Below are 24,236 nucleotides of genomic sequence, written 5' to 3'. Positions count from 1 at the left end.
AATTCTAAGAGGACAAAACAGGACCTCCTACCAGGCTGAGAAACTGCTCATTTGGCTCATTGTTTTTATAGCATTAGAAACATAGAAAATGGACAGCAAAAAAACCCAAAGTGGTCCATTGAGTGTACCCTATGAGATTTTTTATTTTTATTTTCAAGGTTATTGTTCATTGAGCAAGGTTACTGAGCTGCGGTGGCAAAGTGATTAGAGTGCAGTACTGCAGGCTACTTCTGCTGATCACCAGCTGCCAGAAGTTTGGCAGATCAAATCGCACCAGGTTCCAGGTTGACTCAGCCTTCCATCCTTCTGAGGTGGGTAAAATGAGGACCCAGATTGTTGGGGGCAATAGGCTGATTCTGTAAACTACTTAGAAAGGGCTGTAAAGCATTGTAAAGCAGTATATAAATTTATATATATAAATTCTACCTGTCAATGACTATTTCAGCTTCAATCGCAACAACACAAGAGCACGCAACAGATTCAAACTTAATATTAACCGCTCCAAACTTGACTGTAAAAAAATATGACTTCAGCAACCGAGTTTTCGAAGCGTGGAACTCATTACCTGACTCAGTAGTGTCAACCCCTAACCCCAAACATTTTTCCCTTAGACTATCCACGATTGACCTCTCCAGGTTCCTTAGAGGTCAGTAAGGGGCGTGCATAAGTGCACCAGTGTGCCTTCCGTCCCCTGTCCAATTGTCTCTCCTTATCTCAATTAACTTTTCTTCCTTTCAAATATGTTCACCTATACTTTTATATCTTTTCTTCTATTCTATTCCTTAATTATATTATTACATATCTTTCTCTTCAATGTGTATTATGTATTGGACAAAATAAATAAATAAATAAATAAAAATAAATAAATAAAAAATGCTGTTGCTGTTGCTATTTATTTATTTGTTTGTTTGTTTGTTTATTTATTTTTGTTCAATTATTTTTAATATTGATTTTTGTCACAACATGTGTTTATTCCCAAGTGTGTTTAAACTCAGTTATTGATGTTTGACCCATTACTCCTGCTGGAAGTTGGTTCCAAATTGCCACAACTCCATCCGTGAAGTAATACTTTCTAACATTACTTTTGAGCTTCCTTCTTGTCAGTTTGAGGTTACGCCCCTTTAGTACCTGATCTTTCCTTAAAACTGAAAATACTTCCTTATTCTAGAACCTTATTCACAGCCTTAATATATTTAAAGGTTATAACCATATCCCCCTTTGTCTTCTGCCCTCCAGGCTGTACATATTCAGTTCCTCCAAAACATATCCTCCTGATACATTTTGTCCCTCAGACCTTTTTCTGCTTCCCAGATTATCCTTTGTCACAACCAACGCAGCTTAGAAACCTCCAGAAATGCAGGTAAGGTATGCCCACAAGATCATATGCTGCAACGTCCTGCCTGTTGGCGACTACTTCAGCTTCAACCACAACAACACAAGAGCACACAACAGATTTAATATTAACCGCTCCAAACTTGACTGTAAAAAATATGACTTCAGTAACCAAGTTGTCGAAACGTGGAACTCATTACCGGACTCCATAGTGTCATCCCCAAACCCCCAACACTTTACCCTTAGATTATCTACGGTTGACCTATCCAGATTCCTAAGAGGTCAGTAAGGGGCGAGTACAAGTGCACTAGAGTGCCTTCCGTCCCCTGTCCTATTGCTCTCCTATATCTTCTATCCCTTTCTTCTATTCCTATATCTCTTCTTCTATTCTTTCATTGATATGTTCTATTACTATATCTTCTTTTCTATTATTTCTTAGATATATTTTACTATGAGTATCTCCTCTATAACCTTCATCATGTATTTTACTATGTGTATATAGATATATGCCCACTAAAACCCTCATTGTGTATTGGACAAAATAAATAAATAAATAAATAATAAATAATGGGAAGTGTGCTGCATAGGATGAGGGTGATGGAAGTTATAATTCAGTGTATCTGGAAAACACCTTCAGGAAGCCTGCTCAGTCAGAAAGGTTTTCCTTTTCTCTCCCCCCCCCCCCCTCTCTGTCTCTCTTGCAGACATACACATCTTTACCACCCCCAATAGCTCCTCCAGTGGTCTGTTAAACAAGACCTGTCAGAGCTGGTAACCAGCATTTAGTTAAGGCGTGTGCCTGCCTTCCAGAACAACTCCTTTCCCTTTATGTTATTTACAGGTGAAATAGGAATGGTGTTGTTTGCTTGCTTAATTGACTGAAGGCAGCTAAAGATCAAATGCAAGAGAACGATGGCAATATTTGATGTGCTAATAGCTGTCTTCCTGATTTGCTCTTCTCATGGTGACTCCTGCCGGACCCCTGATGACTTTGTGGGTGCCAGTTCTCCTGGAGATATTGTCATTGGAGGCTTGTTTGCAATTCATGGCAAAATGTTACACCCTGAAGAGAAGCCCCTCAAACCTACAATTGCCAATTGTGCTGGGTGAGTAACAACAACAGCTCTCTTCCATAAAACTGTTACGAGGCAAATGACATGAAGGCGAATGGGGCTACTCAAAAAGGGGCAGAGGACTGGAAATTTAGTTCATTTTTAAATGATTCTTACTTAAAAGATGGGGTTTGATTTGTCAGATAAGGTAAAGGGAATGCATGACTAGAGGACTGTTATACTACTATAGGCAGATAAAATCTAGTACCGGAGATTAGGGAAAGCTTCAACTTCTATCTTACTCAGATGTTATAAAATAAAAATTAACAGAGTTTATCTTTATGCCAGCAGTGTAGGATTGTGCTGTAAAACTAATCTGTAAATTACTGTATTGCATTGATCCATTGAATTCAACAAGCCTTATTTCCGAATGCTGATGCAGAAAGAAGGACCGTAATTATGTTGTTGATTTGTATCTCTTTTGCAATATATGATTAATTATTGCAAATTATAATATTTAGATCCATGACACAGTAATGTGATTTTAAACACATTATGGGAGAACCTAGCCCAAGAATACCAAGTATATAAAATGTGCTGCAGTGTTGTATGTAACTTTTTTAAAAATAAACTTTTATATAATGATTCAGATGCAATCTCACTGAGAGTCTGGGAATTGATATGAGATCTAAAGATGAATAAGGTAGCAGATCTGGACTGTAATAATCTGGAAAACTACTAGATGGCATCAAAGAAGTACAGTACATTAATTTCTAGCTCTTTACTGCCATCTAATGATCATACAGAATTTTGCTGCACAGGTTGATTAGCCTCAGCCCATCAATTTTATCATTCTTGCTCAAGAATTTATGAAGGCCATGCTTGGAATAGCAATAATTTCACAAAATAAACTCACTTTAACCTAAGACTGATTTCTATATTATATATTAGGAGTGAACCAATCCATCACCATTACCTGCCAGTCAAGCATTTTCAAAGTGCATGTCAAAGAGCAATTGAATTATCTTCCATTCTTTATTCATAACAGCTCCCCCCCACACTCAAGAGATACCAAATTTGGCCAGATGACCCCTAGAGAGCAGCAAAGAGATACAGAAAATACTAACACTTGGTTGCCATCTGGTGTAGAAGCACAATTTTGCAGCCCAGATCTAAAAGTCCTATCCAAATGGATGTGTTCCAAATATGTATAAATGGAATTCTCAGGCAGCGCAGCCAATGATCCTCTAGGTTGGATAACTGGTAGCATCTAGAAGTCACTAAGCTGAGGAAAACATTGCTGGATTAATGCAATTGACAATAGCCCTTAGACTTATACACCACTTCACAATGCTTTACAGCACACTATGAGAGATTTACAGAGTCAGCATATTGCCCCCAACAATCTGGGTCCTCATTTACTGACTTCGAAAGGATTGAAGACAGAGTCAACCTTGAGCCAGTCAGAATGTAATCCTGACAGTGAGCAGTAGGTTAGCCTGCAGTACTGCATTCTAACCATGGCAGATCATTTTTATGACACATATAGATGCCTTTGTGAGACTGGGAGATATGGGTAGGAAAGAGTTAATGAGGTAATCAAGACTACTATACTTTTTTCAAGAGGCCATCATAGCCGTTACCAAGACATCTTACCATAGACATCAATGCCAGCGTCCCCATGGTCACATGATTAAAATTCAGACACTGGGTTACTTATTCATATTTAGGACAGTTTCAGTGTCCTGGAGCTATGTGATCCCTGTTTGCAAACTCCAGATAAACAAAGTCAAAGAAGAGAGTAGGGTAGGGTAGGGTAGAGTAGAGTAGGGTAAGGTAGGGTAGGGTAGAATAGAATAGAATAGAATAGAATAGAATTCTTTATTGGCCAAGTGTGATTGGACACACAAAGAATTCATCTTTGGTGCATATGCTCTCAGTGTACATAAAAGAAAAGATACATTTATCAAGAATCATGAGGTACAACAATAATTGTCATAGGGTACAAATAAGCAATCAGAAAACAATCAATATTAATATAAATCGTAAAGATACAAGCATCAAGTTATAGTCATACAGTCATAAGTGGGAGGAGATGGGTGATAGGAACGATGAGAAGACAAATAGTAATAGTAATGCACTTTAGTGAATAGTTTGACAGTTAGTGAATAGTGAATAACCTTAGTGAATAGTTTGACAGTGGTGAGGGAATTATTTGTTGAGCAGAGTGATGGCGTTCAGGGGGAAAAACTGTTCTTGTGTCTAGTTGTCTTGGTGTGCTGTGCTCTACAGCGTCGTTTTGAGGGTAGGAGTTGAAACAATTTATCTCCAGGGTGCGACGGCTCAGTAAAGGAAGTCAGTTTCACTTAACAACTCCTCTTGCTAATTTAACAACTGCAGTGATTCACTTAACAACTGTGGCTAAGAATGGTCGTAAAATGGGGCAAATTTCACTGAACAAATGTCTCACTTGCAACAAAAACTTTGGGCCCTATTGTGATTGTAAGTTGAGTATTGCCTGTACTTCTATTGGCAATGTTGAGATAATTATCTTGACTCTGACACTTGTAAAGAACTGGATCATTAAAAAAGAAGCTTGTGAAGAGTCCCTAGGTGCCCATGCACATGTTGGCTTCACTTACCATCATCCATTATCTTCACCAGTATGATCTCCAAAGGATAAATGCTGCTCTCTTCTAAAAGAAGTTTATTGTCCTCTCTTAAAGGACCTAGGAAAGAAGCCTCGGAAATGATAAGGATCTTGATCCTCTTCCTCCAGGCAACAGAAATTAGAAATAGAAATGGAAAATAATAGGAATGGGAATGGCAATGGGAGTAGAGAAGAGAAGAGTAGAGTAGAGTAGAGTAGAACAGAACAGAACAGAACAGAACAGAATAGAATCTGGAAGGAATCTTGGAGGTCTTCTAATCCAGTTCTCTACTCCAGTGTTTCCCAACCTTTGCAACTTGAAGATATTTGGACTTCAACTCCCAGAATGCTGGCTGGGGAATTCTGGGAGTTGAAGTCCAAATATCTTCAAGTTGCAAAGGTTGGGAAACACTGCTCTACTCAACCAGAAAAGCCTATACCACTTCAGTAAGATAATATTTTCTTTAAAACCTCCAATAATGGAGCGTCCATGATTTCTAAAGGCAAGCTGTTGGTCCACTGATTGATTGTCCTTATTGTTAGAAGGTTTCTTCTTAATTCCAGGTTGCTTCTCTCTCTGATGAGTTTCCAACCCTTATTTCTTGCCCTGCCCTCGGGTGCTTTGGAGAATAATTTGACCCCCTCTTCTTTGTGGCAGCCCCTCAAATACTGGAATACTGCTATCATATCATCCATAATTCTTTTTTTTCTCTTTAGACTTGCCAAACTAAGACCCTGCAGCTGTCCTTCGTGTGTTTTAGTCTCCAGGGCCTTTGATCATCTTAATTGCTCTAAAACCTAGGTGAACTAATTTTGAGTGTGATAAACCCACTTGGAGGAAGAAAAAGCAGATTGTGGGGTTCAATAACCTAAAAGCAGTGGTGACTGCTTGTTGCCTTTGTCAGTAGCCTGATCCAAACAGTGCAGGTAGTTATCAGAGATGGAGTATTTCAACATACAGTAGAGGGAGACCTAGAAGAATCTGTATGTAGGTAAATACATTCACGTGTTCCAAAATCCTAGAAAACGTTCAAAGGTTATTTAATCTGGGTAACCACTGCAGAATGGCATTTTTATTGTTTTCTGGAAATCAGAGATAAATCTAACCATCTACATCTGTAGAGTAGAATTCAAATAATATTGACAAATGCCTGAAATGACTTTTCTATGTGCATTATCCATCTTATAAGTTGAAAGGGGCTCATCACTATGAGTTTAGTGTGAGCAAATAGACAACATGCATCCTGATTTTATATAATGTCCTACAGCTTCCATTGAAAGGGCTAACATTTTTTTCTGTATTTCTTGGCAGCTTTGAAGTTCAAGTGTTTCTTCAGAGCCTTGCGATGGTCCATGCTATAGAAATTGTCAACAATTCCCCTCTTCTACCAGGAATTAAACTGGGTTATGAAATCTATGACACTTGTGCAGAAGTGACCAGGGCAATGGCTGCAGCTTTGAGGTTCCTGTCCAAATTTAATGCTTCCAAAGACCTCGTAGAATTCAGATGCAACTATTCAGATTACACACCCCGAGTAAAAGCTGTCATAGGAGCCACTTATTCGGAAGTGTCGATGTCAGTTGCAAGAGTATTGAATTTGCAGCTCATACCACAGGTAGGTCAGTTTGGAAACATATCTTTATTTTCTGTCAGCAAAATCTAAATGAGTGAATATCCTAATGGCATAGCGGGAAGCTGAATATAATAGTTAAGAAGGGGTTGCATTTGGCAGTTGCATTTCAACAACTTTCTGGATTTAGAATACAATTCTGTACAGAACTGAGTAATGTACAGTGATACCTCTACTTATGAATCTAATTAATTCCATGACCAGGTTCTTAATAGAAAAGTTTGTAAGAAGCAATTTTCCCCATAGGAATCAATGTAAAAGCAAATATGGTATGCAATTGGGGAAACCACAGGGAGGGTGGAGGCCCTTTTTCCTCCAGGAGATTTCTAAAGAGGCACCACAGAGGCTTCTCCCCACCTTTTCCAGCCCTGTTTCCTCCCAGGAAATTCCTAGAGAGGCCCCAGAGGGTCTTCTCCCCGCCTTTTCTGGCCGTGTTTCCTCCCAGGAGATGCCCAGAGAGGCCCCATGGAGGCTTCTCCCTGCCTTTTCCGGTTACAGTTTTGGAGGCTCAGGTATATAAGTGGAAAATGGTTCTTGAGAAGAGGCAAAAAAATCTTGAACACCCGGTTCTTATTTAGAAAAGTTCGTAAGTAGAGGCGTTTGTAGGTAGAGGTACCACTGTATCTGGAAAAAGCAATGAGGAGAGGTAGGAAATTATATTTGATAAATTATATTAATTAATTAATAATTATATTTTGGGTATTTTTTGCTTCCTGTGCATGCACAAAAGCAAAATCTCTCGAGGGAATGCTTGCGTACAAGAGATTTCAGTTATTTTTGAACTGAAATCTCTTGCACGCAAGCATTCCCTCAAGAGATTTTGCTTCTGTGCATGCACAGGAAGCAAAAAATACCCAAAATTAAAGAAAAAAGATGGTGGTACTCAAAAAACTGGCACCGGAGCGGTTGCACGCAAATTGTGCAATCTGGCAGCCGCTACTGGTGCGTAGTCACCTACAGCATCGGTAGCAATCCACCATGAGCCTGCTTGCTGAAAATGCTCTTAGTTGTAGTTCGGCAATATCTAAAAGGCCAGGTTGTCAACTCTGTTTCACATGGTCTAATTGGAATGGTCACTCAAGATTAGAGGCTCACATTTATCTTATTTTCTGCTACGTTTTCATTCATTATGATATGAATGACAGCCATGAATTTGCCACAACATGAGTGTAAATATGGAAACAAGAAGTTGGGGAAGAGAGCTAACTGTAAATAGGATGTAGCTTAAACCAAATTTAAACAAAACTGTTTCTCCACTAATACCTCACCTGTAGAAATTAACATGTCTGCTGATCTTGAAAAGAAACTTTCCTTTTCTACACTTACTGCCTAGACAAATTTGGGCTTTTCCTTTAAATCTAGAAAAAGGGCTGGAAGGGATCTTGGAGGTCTTTTAGGTAGTTCTTTATTGAGAAAATCATGCAAATACCTAGGCATAATTTTCAAGCCAGGATCACACATAGATGCACAGCAAATGTAGGATAATTATAGCAATCGCACTTAGACTTATATATCGCTTCACAATGCTTTTACAGCACTCTCTGAGTGGTTTACAAAGAGTAAGCATATTGCCCCCAATAATCTGGGTCCTCATTTTACCCACCTTGGAAGGATGGGAAGCTGAGTCAACCTTGAGCCTGTTGAGATGTGAACTGCCAAATTGCAGGCAGCCGGCAGGCAGCAGTGATAGCCTGCTGTACTGCACTCTAACCACTGCACCACCATGGTTCATAATTATGTAATACAGAAGGCCCATTATAAACTAACAACACATTTTTTCTCTATTACGTGCTCATGTATTGCTACAGTTGAAGATGAAGTAGTGATTAACAGGAAGGACATTTTGGTATATGATTTTATGAACTACATTTAGATCAGATCGGAGGCAATGTAGTTGTAAATTGTCCAATCCCAGTATTTCAAATCTGGTGGAATAAGGTATTTTGTTGCAAGAGGAGGAGTGAAAGACTCTTCTTGTGAAATATTCGTGCACTGTCAATAATTAAAATATTTTTTTAAATTTTTATTGTTATCATTATTTTAATAATTAAAATATTTTAATAATTAAAATATTTATTGCAAAATATTTATTGCAAAATATTTTTGGTTCCTACTTACCTCTCTGGCAGTTTGCATCATGATGTTTTGCGCACGCATGCACATGCTCCCTCATCAAATTTGGCTTCTGCACATGCTCAGTAGCTGGAATCAGCCTGAAACACAGCTGATGTACTGATCAGCTGTGCTTTGGGTGAAGAAATAAAGGTCAGTTTCAACTGGGGGGCAGGCAGGGGGGCCCTTTTTGAAGCAGCAGCAGAGGAAACAATATCCAAACAGTGGATGGTTGCGGTGTTTTTTGTGACCTTATCACAAGCAAAGTCAATAGGGAAGCATATTGCTACCTTAACAACTACAGTGATTCACTGTGGCCGAAAGGTAGTAAAATGAGACAAAACTCACTTAATAATTGTCTCACTTAGCAACAGAAATTTGGGCTTAATTTTGGTTGTAAGTTGAGAACTACCTGTATTCTTTTTTTCTTTCTAATGTTCATATATTCTTCACTATTCATATATGCCTTCACATAAACAGGTGTGTTTTACATTTGTGTACGCATACATAGACACACACATTTTTTTGTTCTCCAAGTGACAAGGATGGGTTTCTACCTGAGTGTGCATTCCTAGATAGCAGGGTATTTATATGACATTTTTACATGTTTATAGTTTTATCTCCTCTTCCGTGGAGGAGATGACATATTAAATGTAGGATCATCTTTTTTTTCTATAAAAATGGTACCTATTTACATTTCACAAATTACCACTTAAACTAGAAAAATTTAGGGAGCGAATCAGTAGCGGGTTTACCAGTTTGGGTGTGTGTGTGACTCTTCTGCGCATGCGCGGAAGTATCCCAGGCGGGTGGGCGGAGCCTCCTGCTGCCACCGCTTCCGGTTCACAGAAGGAGCAACCCACTGCTGGAGTGAATGTAACTAAATAAAGAATATATTCTCAAAGGTATTACACATTGTAAAATCTCCATATTTTTAGATCATCCCACTTAGTGTGTGTCACACAATCAGACTGGATTCTGTGCAATGCTGTGCGTGTTGAGATCTAGAAAATTTCCTTTCTTGCACAGGAAAATAACCCAGCGATAAGAAATATTTGGCAGCAAATGAAGTTGACAAAATTGAAAGGGTCCAAAGACGGGCTACAAGAATGGTGGAAGGTCTTAAGCATAAAACGTATCAGGAAAGACTTAATGAACTCAATCTGTATAGTCTGGAGGACAGAAGGCAAAAGGGGGACATGATTGAAACATTTAAATATGTCAAAGGGTTAAATAAGGTTCAGGAGGGAAGTGTTTTTAATAGGAAAGTGAACACAAGAACAAGGGGACACAATCTGAAGTTAGTTGGGGGAAAGATCAAAAGCAACATGAGACAATATTATTTTACTGAAAGAGTAGTACTGTAGATCCTTGGAACAAACTTCCAGCAGATGTGGTTGGTAAATCCACAGAAACTGAATTTAAACATGCCTGGGATAAACATATATCCATTGTAAGATAAAATACAGGAAATAGTATAAGGGCAGACTAGATGGACTATGAGGTCTTTTTCTGCCGTCAGACTTCTATGTTTCTAACTTATTCAGTCTAGAAATGTATATGTACTTAGCGATACAGGAATTCCCTTGAATGCAAGAAGCTCTCCTTCTGAAGATATTGAGCAAAGCTGCTTTGGCTAGGAATGTGCCACTGTATGGCAGCTATAGGAATGTTTTCAACCCTGGCTGAATATCACCTTCTACCTAAATAGTCAAACTGTTTTGACAACGTGACTGGTATTTTTAAGAGTTTCAATTGACCATATCAAGTGGGGTAGCTATGCCAAATACAAAACAATGAAATGGTTCTGTTGTTTCCACTTGTTAAAATTAGCATTTTTCGGAATACCTACCCTTCCTGCTTCCCTTTAATATAATATAATCTCTACCTATTTTAAAAGATTCTGTTTGTTGGTTAGGCTGCCCACATTTCATGGCTCAGTTCACTCATTGTGGAACTTTTCTTGGGATGGATAATGGTGGGCAACTTCTATCCTAGCCAGTGTTAATCCTACAGTGGTTCCATTGCAGCATAGAACACAAATCACTCTGTGAAAAATTCATGGTTGATTTTTTTACATTGTGATTTTTTTTTAACTGAGCCCAAAATGGCTGATAAGGGAAAAGTAGAAAAGGAATTCAAAAATGTAGAAGGAAACACTAGCTCTCTTGCCTGAATGATAATTACCTAAGACAGACAGACAGACAGACAGACAGACAGACAGACAGACAGACAGACAGACAGACAGACAGACAGACAGACATATTTATTTATTTTGTCCAATAATAATAATAATAATAATAATAATAATAATAATAATTATTATTATTATTATTATTATTATTATTATTATTATTATTATTATTATTTATTGGATTTGTATGCCGCCCTTCTCTGCAATACACAATGAGGGTTTTAGTGGGTATATATCTATATACACATAGTAAAATACATGATGAAGGTTATAGAGGACACACTCATAGTAAAATATATCTAAGAAATAATAGAAAAGAAGGTATTGATAGAACATATCAATAAAAGAATAGAAGAAGAGATATAGGAATAGAAGAAAGGAATAGGAGATATAGGAGAGCAATAGGACAGGGGACGGAAGGCACTCTAGTGCACTTGTATTCACCCCTTACATACATACACTTTCAGGACCTAAGAATGCAGAGGTGTTTAGACCATTGGGTCCTGGAAAATGAAAACTTTAGAGCAGCGGTGTCAAACTCAATTTCATAGAGGGCCACATGAGGATTGTGTTTGACCTCAGTGTGGGTGTGGGCATGGCCTGTGGCCAGCTCAACATCATTCCTGTTGGGAGCACCAGTGGTGGCCAAGTGCTAAGGCAAGTCTTCCCTCAGACCCTCCCTCACTCTCATTATAATCTTCCTTCCTTCCTTCCTTCCCTCCTTCTTTCTTTCTTTCTTTCCTTCCTTTCTTCCCTCCCTCCTTCCTTCCTTCCTTTTCTTCCTCCCTTCATTCTCCTTTCTTCCTCCTCCCCTCCTTTCCTTATTTTTCCTTCCTTGCTCTCTTCTTTTTCTTTGTCTTTCCTCTTTCCCTTTCTTCTTGCATGCTCAAATGCTAAAGGGGGAACATTTCTCCTTTTGCTTTGTTTTTAGTTTGTTTTGCTATCCCTCTGCCACTGAAAACGAAGCTTGGGGGGGGCCTCCTGCTTTACAGCCATTGTGAAGTCACATCAGCACCGAGTTCATTTTGCTGAGAGTATAACCCTTAAATAATGGCCTGTATTGGTGACCATAACTGAACACTTTTGCCTTGCCCACAGGTCAGTCATGCAGCCACTGCAGAAATCCTTAGCGACAAAGTGCGTTTTCCTTCTTTCCTGCGCACTGTGCCCAGCGATTCTTATCAGACCAAAGCAATGGCACGATTAATCCACAAATCAGGATGGAACTGGATTGGAATCATCGCCACCGATGATGACTTTGGGCGGCTCGCTGTGGAGAGCTTTGGATTAGAGGCCATGGCCAACAACGTCTGCATTGCCTTTAAAGAAATGTTGCCAGCTTATCTCTCGGACAGCACGATCCACGGAAAAATTAATCAAGCCCTCGAGAAGATTGTCAAGGAAACCAGGGTAAATGTCATCGTCGTCTTTCTGAGGCAATTCCACGTCATGAGACTTTTCAGAAAAGCAATAGAAAGGAACATATATAAGACCTGGATTGCAAGCGATAACTGGTCAGCAGCTGTGAAGATTAGCACCCTTCCAAATATCAGTCGGCTGGGGAAAGTGGTTGGATTTACATTCAAAAGTGGCAACATGTCCTCTTTCCATGAGTTTTTGAGCAATCTACCAACCACGCCCAGGGGCAACAACACATTCTTAAGGGAATATACAATGCTCATGTCAACGTGCTCCCATATCAATGATCAACATCTGAGTAAGTGCATTTCAAACCACTCGGCGGAGAATTTGCTCCAAAATCAGACTCGCCCAACAAACAGCCCTTGGCGAGAGGAATTTCTCATTGCCAATATTGAACCAGGATTTATCCACAGCACCATGCTGGCTGTGCAAGCCATTGCCAAGGCCATTCAGATACAGTGCAAGGACCGAGACTGCAAAAATCCATATGCTTTCGCTCCTTGGGAGGTAGGGCTTGATCATATTTTTTATGCTGCTTCAGCTCTGCTTTGCATCACTTTCTTCCTTGTATATTAGTGCACAAATATTAACATGAGGGTCTGTTTTTGTTATTTACTCAGAATGATGTAAGGACAATGTATCAGCCAGATTAAAACATCTTGAGTGTAACATACGGTTGTGTTACATTCCACATGTGGTGTTCTGGTTGCTAAGCAGTTGAAATTGTATTCATTTCCTTGCTTCTGCAATCCCGAGATCTTTGTTTCTCAGGGTAGTTGGAGAAACCTTACATGACCTTACACATCATGCAACAGCGTCCACTCTCAATGCATTCAGAAACAAGCCAAGCCACATCTTGTTGAGTAAGCCATAAACTGGATTCATAGTACATGCTTAACTGAAACCAGACAAACCACATTATGACTTAGGATAATGTGCAACTATGCCCTGTGCTTTAAGAGTTAACACATTTTTATAATAATCAACAACAGGTGTGTGTGTGCATGGTTACATATTTTTGCTGATAGTGAAAAGGAAGGAAGCCTAATATAGATCTATTTTGGCCGTGTTGTGGCCTCGTCAGCTAGACATACCCTTACGGGATTTGAACTTGTAGCCTTATGCATGAAAGGCAGGATATTAACCTCTAAGTCACAAACTCGCCTCCAAATCAGCTTTTATCAGGGAAGAGTTATTTGGTTGTTTTCTGTTGAAATAATTATTTATATATAATTATCCCCAAACAAAATTAAACCAAACACAAGAAATCTTAAGCTTCTAATAGGCATATATAAGCCACTTATAAGATCAGTTTCCACCATTAAAATTTAACACCAATAAGGAGTTAACAGAAATGGAAACTTTTTTGGGGGGAGGGAAACTTTATCTTCACTCCTAAATAAAAATATAAAGAGACATCTTTACTAGTCCATATATCCCTCGCTTTTCCCCCCACCAAAAGAAACCTGTTGATTATTTTATAATTTCTGGGTGGGTCAGAAAGTAACCCAACCTAGTCAAGATGTCATGAATGTTTCCAAGGGTCATTGGAGATGCTTGCTGTACCTTACAAAAAAAAAATCCTAAGCAAAACATCATAGAAAGCAAGTCAACACTAGTTTTTCCCACAGATGAAAGAATAAAGAGATAATCTCAGTGAGAGATGCCCTTGAGATTATCAAGAACTGGTGCTTAGCATATACTGAGGGCTCTTCATCCATTTCAATGCAGCCGGTTTTCATGCAAGTCCTTAGTTAGTCTGACTCTAAATAATGGCAATGTTTACTTAGTTAATAGACAACCAACTCTGGCCTAATGCTTAACCATCTCTTAGCAAACTAACCTAACAATTTTCTAGAAAATGGCTTTCGAACAGGAAAAAGAGTATTGCTAGCTTCTTTCTCCAGTATCAGCCTGAGCAGAGATTTCCACTTCAGCTAATTTTCTCTAACTTTGCCCTTTCACTCATGATCAAATATAAATAAACCATTCCTGACTTAAAAGAAGAAGTTTTGTGCCTTTCAAGTACCCAAAATGTAACTACCCGAAAATCATTTATCTTCCTCTAAGAGAGGCAAAACAGGTGTAGAGCTATAATAATCAATCAAATCGAATCCAATCCAATTGACATTTTTATCTAACAATCAGGGCTGGAATATTCTCTTTTGCATTTTTCTTTTCCCCTTATACAGCAGAATCTATTTGTAAGGCAAATAACGAAGCACCTTGTGTGGCCCTTAACCTTCCTTTGATCTTGTAATTGAAGGAGTATCTGTAAGTTTGTGTAACCTTGAAGTCATAATCCTCCTGGACAATCGATACAAACTTCTGATAGACATATATATGAGTGTATCTAGATTAGTTGCACACATTCTACCAACCTATCCAAGCTTTGATAATTTAAGATTGGATCTTCTCTGTCACGGCACCTACCTTATGCATCAACATTCCCCCAGATCAGGGATAGGCAAAGTTGGCTCTTCTATGACATGCGGACTTAATAATAATAATAGTAATAGTAATAGTAATAGTAATAGTAATAGTAATAGTAATAGTAATAGTAATAGTAATAGTAATAGTAATAGTAATAGTAATAGTAATAGTAATAGTAATAGTAATAGTAATAGTAATAGTAATAGTAATAGTAATAGTAATAATAATAATAATAATAATAATAATAATAATAATAATTTTTTAGATTTGTATGCCGCCCTTCTCCGCAGACTAGCATGATTAATGCTAGTCTGTGGGTGCCGCCATCTTTTAAAAAATTATTTATTTGGATTTGTTTTTAGATTGAAAAAAATCTGGTTTTTTTCCTTCTGCACATGCGCAGAAGTTGAGTTTCTGGCATGGGGCATGTGGTCGCCATCTTGTTTTCAGCTTTTGGGATTTTTAAAAAACTGTTTGCCACTGAACATGTGCACGTGCGCAAAACCCACGCGCCCCCATGAAGTGTGCCCACGTGACGCCGGAGGAAGTGAACTGGAAGCAAGGTAACCTAGAACTCACCCCTGGACCTCCATCCTAAAATCCCGGCTCCTTTCCCAAGATTTGGATTGCAAAGTTTGGGTCAAAAGTCAAAGTTTTGTTAAGTTAATGTTTTTGTCAGTTTTCTCAGAGCAAATAAATAGGGAGTTTCTATAGTGGTTTTTCTTGCTTTCCAGTCTTCTGAACACCATCATTTTGTCATTTTGGAGTTGGGCAGTCTAGACTCTGTGTGTGTGTCTACCTGCCTGTCTATGTGTCGGGGTGTCCAGGTGTTGAAGGGATCTTTGAAATCCAAGCCCAGTGATATGTTATACCAGCTTCTCACATAATGTGTTGAGCTTAACATTAATGCTCTTATCTGGGGAGAATCCTATTTTGTTTTTTGGGGGTGATGGTGGAGATACACTTCCAAAAGAGCTTCCCCACAATTACTGAACCTCAACTTTCTGGCAAGTGTACCTGAGTTTAAAATGGTTTTGTTCATTTTTATCAAAGGCTCTTGTGGTCACTCTTTGAATCAATACTCCTTTAAATCAATGATCTGGGGGTCCACCAATTTTGGGGAACTTCAGAATTCTCAGAAATTGCAAAGGGAAATTTGGGAAGCTGAAGAACCCCAACCCCACCTTTTTTTCCTTGCTGAGACAAAGGATTCTCCAAATGAAAGTTTTTCATTGTATTACAGTTTTTAATCATGTTAACAAAATGGGATTTTCCTCATTTGGAGGTAATGTCGTTGGTTATCAAATGTTAAAAATTTAAAGACAATTTGAAGCATGGCCATGAACTTTATATTCTGTTTGTGAACTTCCAAAGTAAGTTGCTAGGCCGGAATGCTTTTGATCCTCTTCATACTTCTCTATTGATGCAAGTAAATGCAAAAGGGGCATTAAATGTCTAGAAGAGAAAATGCATAAAGTATCAATAAAAATGGTCAGGAATTTAGATCATCCTCCTACCAGGAAAGCCAAAAGTTTGTAGGGGACATGATAGAGGTTGAGATATCTATCAGTTTGGAAAAGGTAGATCAAAATATTTTTCTTCTTTCCTGCAAATACACAGTCTTGGAACTCTTCTGTGAAAAATGACAATTTCTTCAAGCTAAATGATAATTTCTAACAGTACCGTCTCATGTTTATGTATATTTATTCATATAGTGTGGCTGTAGTATTATTTTTTATCCTTATTATTATCTATATTCTTTACCAGATTCGCCTGGTGCACCAGTTGTGGCCCTGTTTGGACAGGGAGTCATTGCTCACAGTCACTCATGCCCTCATCACCTCGAGGTTCGATTACTGCACCACTCTCTACATGGGGCTACCTTTGAAAAGTGTTCGGAAACTTCAGATCGTGCAGAACGCAGTCAAGAGAGCCATCGTGGGGCTTCGAAGATTCGCCCATGTTTCTACAACACTCCGTGGCTTGCATTGGCTGACGATCAGTTTCCGGTCACAATTCAAAGTGTTGGTCATGACCTTTAAAGCCCTACATGGCATTGAACCAGATTACCTCTGGAACCGCCTGCTACCGCACGAATCCCAGCGACCGATAAGGTCCCACAGAGTTGGCCTTCTCCGGGTCCCTTCGACTAAACAATGTCGTTTGGTGGACCCCAGGGGAAAAGCCTTCTCTGTGGCGGCCCCGGCCCTCTGGAACCAACTCCCCCCGGAGATTAGAACTACTCAAGACTCATTTATACTGCCAGGCATGGGGGAGTTGTGATAGCTCTTCCCCCTAGGCCATTACAAGTTATGCATGGTATGTTTGTGTGTATGTTTGGTTTTATAATAGGGGTTTTTAGTTGTTTTTTATTATTGGATTGTACATGTTGTGTTTATTATTGTTGTTAGCCGCCCCGAGTCTGCGGAGAGGGGCGGCATGCAAATCCAATAGATTATTATTATTATTATTATTATTATTATTATTATTATTATTATTATTCCCTTTATAGGTGGTATTGTTGTTGTTGTTGTTACATTGTTGTTGTTGTTTTGCATGCATACAGAGTGTTTCTGAAGACAAATTATTGTGTGTTTAATCATACTTAGCCAAATAAAGTATTCAATTCAATTCAAAAACACATTTTTTTACATAAGACACAATTACACCATTCTAGAATTCTAAATAGTGATTGACATAGGTTAGAGTGTTTTTTCCCAGTTTGGACAAATTTACCAATAAAATTTTATCTATATTAATAATTAGTTTGATTAATATTCTGTCTTTCATCTAAGAATTTGATGCAGCTTCCACGGGAAGCTCTTCTCAACAGAGCAGAAATATTTGATGCTAAAAGTTTTTTTAAATGGTAATTTAGTGAAACTGCACTTCCCCAATGTCTTTCTGAATGTCATTTGGGGGAAAATGACAAGAAAAATTGCTAGTATTGGGCTACAGGATTCCATCCTAGAGGTATCTGATTGGCTTTTGCTAGAAGCAGGGTTTGGGGATACCTGGAAGTTTATTTAGAAAGATAATGTGCATGTTGCTAGTCACTGAATTTGCAACCTTTGGGGAGAGAACTAGCATATAAACCTGTCCTAAGTCACCAAAGACTTTGTCTTTCAGTGATTCATAGCTTTATCCCTCCATCACTTTCCCTGAAAACATTGTATTTGAAATGATAGCAATGATCGGTAATGAGCCATACCCTTCACATAAACATAACATAATTTGATATTACAGACATCAAATAAAACAATTAAATACACACACAACAACCTTTCACTCAGTTTGGTGTGCAATCTAGGAACAAATGCTGCCAGTTTTATTAAAGCTGTCAAGACTGTATTCCTGTGTCCTGAACAGTTTCATTAAAAACAAAACTATACCCAAATGGCACATCCATTTCCTAATATATCCAAGTGGTCAAATGAGGATTATATGAGGTATGAAACGATAAACAGAAGGACTACATTTGAGTGATAAAACTAACATGAAGGGAACAGAATGGATTAAGACTCTTTCCTGAACTGCTAGAATTTTAGTTGCAAGGGTTTATCATTTGTTTTATTTTACTCAGGACAATGCAAGGCTGGGTTCTAACTTACCTTGCTTTCTCTCGTGCCATATGGGCTCACCTTGTGGGTTTGTGCATGATTTGCGCACCCATGCATGTGCAGTGCCAAGAAACTTTTTTTTGAAGCCAAAAACAAGATGGCGACTGCATGCACAGTGCTGGAAACTCAGCTTCTACACATGCTCAGAAGAATAATTTTTTAAATATATATATATATTATTATTTTAAAAAGATGGCAGCATCCATGGACCAGCACAAACTGAACCAGGTCGGTGAAATCATTGTGACATCACCAGCGGGTCACTATCAGTTTGGGCAAATCAGTTCGAACTGGGAGGAACCCACTCCTGGTAGAGGGGCATATTCAACATTGTCGTCTTCTTTCACAACCACAATTTTCTACTATTCTCCTATGTGCATAGACTAAGCTATAGTGGGGTGGTAGAATGCCTGTTCCCAAATCCCCTTCTATGTAAAAATTAAACTTATAGTAAACTTAAAATACAAGTTACTTACAAATGTGAAGTTACAAACTGAACAATGATGTGACAGTCTAGGCCAGTAATGGCGAACCTTTTTTGCCTCGGGTGCTGAAAGAGCATGCGTGCATGTAATCGTGCATGTATGAGTGCCCACACCCATAATTCAATACCTTGGGAGGGCAAAAACAGCTTCCCCCTCCCCATAGAGGTCCTCTGGATGCTGGAAATGGCCTGTTTCCCAACTTCTGGTGGGCCCAGTTTTGCCCTCCCCAGGCTCCAAAGGCTTCACTGGAGCTGAAGAAGGGTAAAAATGCCCTCCCCTATCCCCCTCAGAGGCTCTCTGGAAGCCAAAACACCATCCCAGAGCCTCTTGCAACCAAAAATCAGCTTTCCAGCACACACATGATATATGTTGGAGCTGAGCTAGGACAACAGATCGAGTAACAGCAGATATGGCTTTGCGTGCCACCTGTGGCACCCATGCCATAGGTTCACCATCACTGGTCTAGGCTTTTGTCTGCTGTTTATCCCACCAAAACATTCAACCATCTCATTCAGACAGGTTTAAGTTACTGTGGTAAAATGATGCAATTGTAAAATTCTCTCAAAGATGAGAAGAGCAGGTCATAGGTGGACTTTTAAGCCTTGAGAATAACCTTGAGAATCATTTCAATTATAGTTTTAATAAGAAAGGGGGAGAGTTTATCACATGAGATTTGTTTCAATGCAATACTTCAAATGCAATTCCCCAAAAGCTGCCATATACTATTGGAAAAAGATGAAGCTACTTTGGTGTTACAGATAGGAATTATATTCATGTGCCCCTCAGAGAGAGGGGTGGCATACAAATCTAATAAATAAATAAATAAAATAATAAATAAATAATTTTTTCCACAAGCATTTCCAAAGTGTTGCAGAGAAGTAATTGCATTGACTGTGTTTAACATTTTGAGTTGTATGATTGATTCATATTACAAAAGTCTTTTTTTTCTGACTTAGCTGACTTCTTTAGTGGCCCCTGGAATGTCACTCAAAGATAAAGTGACCAGATTTTAACATTGGTAAAGAGGGACAGCACTGAGCGGGGGTACGGGGGGGGGGGGTTAGCCAAAAGAAATGCAAAAAAAAATATCACTTTTTTTCCTTTCTCTCTCTTCCTTCCTCCCTTTCTCTCTCTCTCTTTCTCTCTCCCTCACTCCTTCTCTCTTCCTTCCTCTTCCTTTCTCTCTCCCTCCCCATCCCTCTTTCTTTATTTCTCTCTTCCTTCCTCCCTCTATCTTTCTTTCTCCCTCCTTCCTTCCCCCTCTCTCTTTCTCTCTCTTCCTCCCTCCCTTACTCTCTATTTTTCTCCCTCCCTCCCTCTTTCTTTCTTTCTTTCTCTCCCTTTCTTCCTCTCCCTCTCTCTTTTCTCTCTCTCTTTCTCCCTCTCTATTTCTCTTTATTTCTCTCTCTCTTCCTCCTACCCTCCCTTTTGCTCTTTCTTCCTCATTCTTCCTTCCTCTTCTCCCCTGCCTCCTCTTCCTCCATAAGGGCCTCCCCCCCCATGAACCCAGTCCCCTCCTTGGGACTCAGTAGGTGCTCCAGCCCAGGAGCAGCTTCACCTGGCTCACCTGAAAGAGAGACGCAAAGGCAGCCTGGTTTGGCCTCCCTCACTCTTCCCCCCCCCTTCGGGCCAGGCCCTTCAGCAGGAGGCTCCTTCCTCCTGGGCGCCCCTGGCTCCCCCCCTGCTCCTTTGGCCAAATGGGGCTCTCTGAGGGCAGGGGGCAAATGGGGGGGCAAAGGGAGGATCCCGCCTCAGGATGCCCCCAAGCGCACTCAGGTGGGCTCCGCCAGCTCCAAGGTGAAGGAAAGCAAGGTGTGCTTCCCCCTTGGCAGATCCTGAGGCACCTGGACGGACTGTGTGCAGCCTGGACAGAAGCATCTGGACATCACCCTCGGGCTGGCCAGAGCCTCCAGAAGGGCTGAGGCAACTGAAGCTTTGCCGAGCGCCAGCACCACTGTCTCCCCTCAGCAAGTGCACCCATCACCCACCCCCGCCGCAGCACCCCTTTACCTCAGTGGGCCCTCTCGCTCTTTCTTCCTCATGTGCAGAGGTCTCTTCCTCCCAGCAGAGACCTCCGGCCAAGCTAGGTTAGGGACAGGGAGGGCGAGGCAGCAGCGGAGGGCCTGGAATCCCCTCCCTCCAGACTCTTCCCAAGGGGGCTGCTTGGGAGAAAAAAAAGCGGGACATTTTTCAAACGGAGTGGGACACGAGACAAATGATTAAAAACCGGGACTGTCCCACTGAAAGCGGGACACAGGTCACCTTACTCAAAGATCAACTGTGGCCTTCAATTCAAGGAAGATAGTCCAGACCCTATATTTCATACTATTACCACTGATAAAAGTCATTGAAGACGAAATTGTCCCGTGTCAACTACCTCAGCCATACATCCACTAATCGTGTCCTTCTCAATTACAGTTATGATGAATAAAAGCCAAGAACTGCTTGTTCCTGAAATGATAAACACATTACAGGAAGCTATACTGAAGACTTCATAGCATTTGCAAAAGTTAATCACGTTATTATCTTTCTATAGCTTAGTAATATTGTTAATAGCTGATTTGTTTCCAAGGGAAATAAGATTAAGTTAATATTTTATTTTTATTTTAGCAAACAAAACAATTTTATTTTAGTGATGAGCTCAAGTTGATAAACTGCCTTCTGGGAAAAAAAGTAATCAGGAAAAGGTTTCTTTATCTTTATTTTTATCCTGGACACAAATTGTTTCAACTCCTACCCTCAAAACGTCGCTACAGAGTACTGCACACCAAGACAACTAGACACAAGAACAGTTTTTTCCCGAACACCATCACTCTACTAAACAAATAATTCCCTCAAAACTGTCAGACTTTCTACTAAATCTGCACTTCTATTCTACTAGTTTTTCTCATCATTCCTATCACCCATTTCCTCCCATGTTGACTGTATGACTGTAACTTGTTGCGTATATCCTAAGATTTTTATTAATATTGCTTCTTCATTGCTTATTTGACCCCTATGACAATCATTAAGTGTTGTATCACATGATTCTTGACAAATGTATATTTTATTTTATGTACGTTGAGAGCATATGCACCAAGACAAATTCCTTGTGTGTCCAATCACACTTGGCCAATAAAAAAAAAAAAATTCTATTCTATTCTATTTTACTCCATGATCCTTTCTTCACATTTTAATTGCCCACCCACTCTCTTTGCTTAGATGGTTTCAATAAACATTTATTCTTAATCTATAGTTAACACAATGCTGAAGTATGCAGTTGCTATTATCTGGTGAATGCCTTCCTTAAGCAATATTGTTTTTCATCATTCCTTTTTTTCATTATTGCAGTTGCTCGAAATACTTAAAGAGATAAAGTTCACTGATAATGAACGGGAGGTCTATTTTGACTCTCAAGGAGACATTATCACAGGATATGACGTCCTGCTCTGGAAGGAAATTGACGGAAGAGTGGTGATTACCAACATGGGAGAGTATGACCTGGAGAAAGATGACTTCATCTTTGCAGATAAAGAAGATGAAACTGAATTCATGAATCTAAAGGTATCTGAAGGACCCGTGGAAAAACAGTGGGATTGAAATGCACATGGATTTATCTCTACAGGAGATTTGTATAGACTTGGCTCCATGTTTTAGTTTGCCACTAAATGAGGAAAGAAAAATGCAGGAAATGTTGGATTAATTAATAAATTATGTAACCATCCAGGGGTGGGCTCCAGCCGGAATGTTAAATTGGGCTCACTGCCGCGGCTTGTGAGTGCTTGCGAGGCCAGCGCGATTTTGCTTCTGTATTTGTGGAAATAGCAAAATCGCGCAAGGAGCTGCAGGTGTGCCCATATTTTGGCATGCGTGGAAGCAACAAAACCTCACTGAGACATGGGTGCACCTGTGGCTCCATGCACAATTTTATTATCTTCACAGGTACAGAAGCGAAATTGCGCTGGCCCCACAAGCACTCACAAGCCGCCGCGGTGAGCCTAATTTAGCATTCTGGCTAGCAGCCCACTCCTAATCCCATCCAAACATTTAGAATATCAATCCATAAGATATGTTACCAATACACTTGGTAACAGCTATGGTAGTATAAGTTGTACTTCAAAATATCTAGTAGACTGATTATCCTTGTAAGTCAAAAAGCTGCTTTAAGGAGTTAAAGAGATGTGTTTCATTGTCACTCCCAGACCCTCTGAAGCACCTTTTCACCTTCAAATGTGAGGAACTGTAGAGCCCTAAACTCCTGTCATTAAAACATAAAATAAATATTTGTTTTTCCCCATTGTCACTTCTGGTCAAACAGGTTTCTGAAACAGTTCTACAACTTGTTTTCCAGAGATATAAGTGGGGTGAGAGTACCTTAATTCCTGTCTTTGAAATATTTCATGTTTTTGTTTAAGACAAAATCTCCTTACCACAAAGTTTTAAATAATTTTATAATAATAACATAGGAACACATTTTAACAAGTATTTGAAACAGCAACATAAAGAAATAATTTAAAAGATAACTAACAAATTAAAAAATGAACACCAGAGCAGGAGCTAAATTCTTACTTTTCCTCAATCTTTTGAGTACTATGTGTAATATACTTTTATTGCCTTTGCTCAGAAGAGCAACTGAGAATACGTGAGTGACCTTGAAAAATAGAAAATTAAATAATGGTCTAATGTCAGGGCACAGATGAAAGCCAAGTTCTTTTCCAGAAAGAAATATAGCAGCTGAATCAGTAAAAGATGACACTAAAAGTCTTCTGGTAACTAATAGTGATACACCTAGAGTACTTCAGGTTGTACACATGGCCCTTTAAACAGAATGCAATTTGTTTTAATACCGTTGTCGCAACTCCATTATGATGATATGGGTCCACTCTTATGGCCTCTGGGTCTCAGCTGGCCTTCTATAAATCCCCTTCTATAAAGACCTCCTGAAGATTTCCATTCCCTCACTAGAACTAATTAAAAGAAACTCCAAATAAAGCTGCTGACATATTAGCCCAGCTGGCAAGATTTCTGGGGAATCTCGAAGACTGTCCATATTTAAGAGCATCACTGTCCACTTAGATCTGTTTAGAAAAGAATGGAGCTATTGTAACCTTATGCTTCATGATCCTACCTCAGCTGGCCACCTGGAAGATAAGATAGTTAACAGTACTGAAGGACAATGCAGGCTCCAAGAAAAATAACAGGTGATGATGTCCCTATCAATTCTCTACTGATCCACCAAGTGGTACCAAGGTTGCAGATGCACCACATCGCACCCACAGATATAAGGGGTCAGTTTCATCTAAGACTTTGTTATACCACGTATAGC

General features: G+C 39.5%; 1 protein-coding gene across 1 annotated transcript in view; it reads left to right on the top strand.

The window, feature by feature from the left end:
• The first annotated feature begins 2,047 nt into the window (after positions 1–2,047).
• GPRC6A (G protein-coupled receptor class C group 6 member A) overlaps positions 2,048–24,236 on the top strand; it is a 29,010-nt gene continuing 6,821 nt past the window's right edge. The window contains exons 1-4 of the mRNA XM_070733422.1: positions 2,048–2,438; positions 6,347–6,650; positions 12,070–12,900; positions 22,262–22,474. Coding sequence (XP_070589523.1) covers positions 2,245–2,438; positions 6,347–6,650; positions 12,070–12,900; positions 22,262–22,474 — 1,542 coding nt within the window. The 5' untranslated portion in view covers positions 2,048–2,244. The remainder of the gene's footprint in view (positions 2,439–6,346; positions 6,651–12,069; positions 12,901–22,261; positions 22,475–24,236) is intronic.

Source organism: Erythrolamprus reginae, chromosome 1 (genome assembly GCF_031021105.1).
Source record: "Erythrolamprus reginae isolate rEryReg1 chromosome 1, rEryReg1.hap1, whole genome shotgun sequence".
NCBI lineage: Eukaryota > Metazoa > Chordata > Lepidosauria > Squamata > Dipsadidae > Erythrolamprus > Erythrolamprus reginae.
Note: the sequence above shows the minus strand (reverse complement) of the source record. Positions and strands in the feature narration are given on the sequence as shown.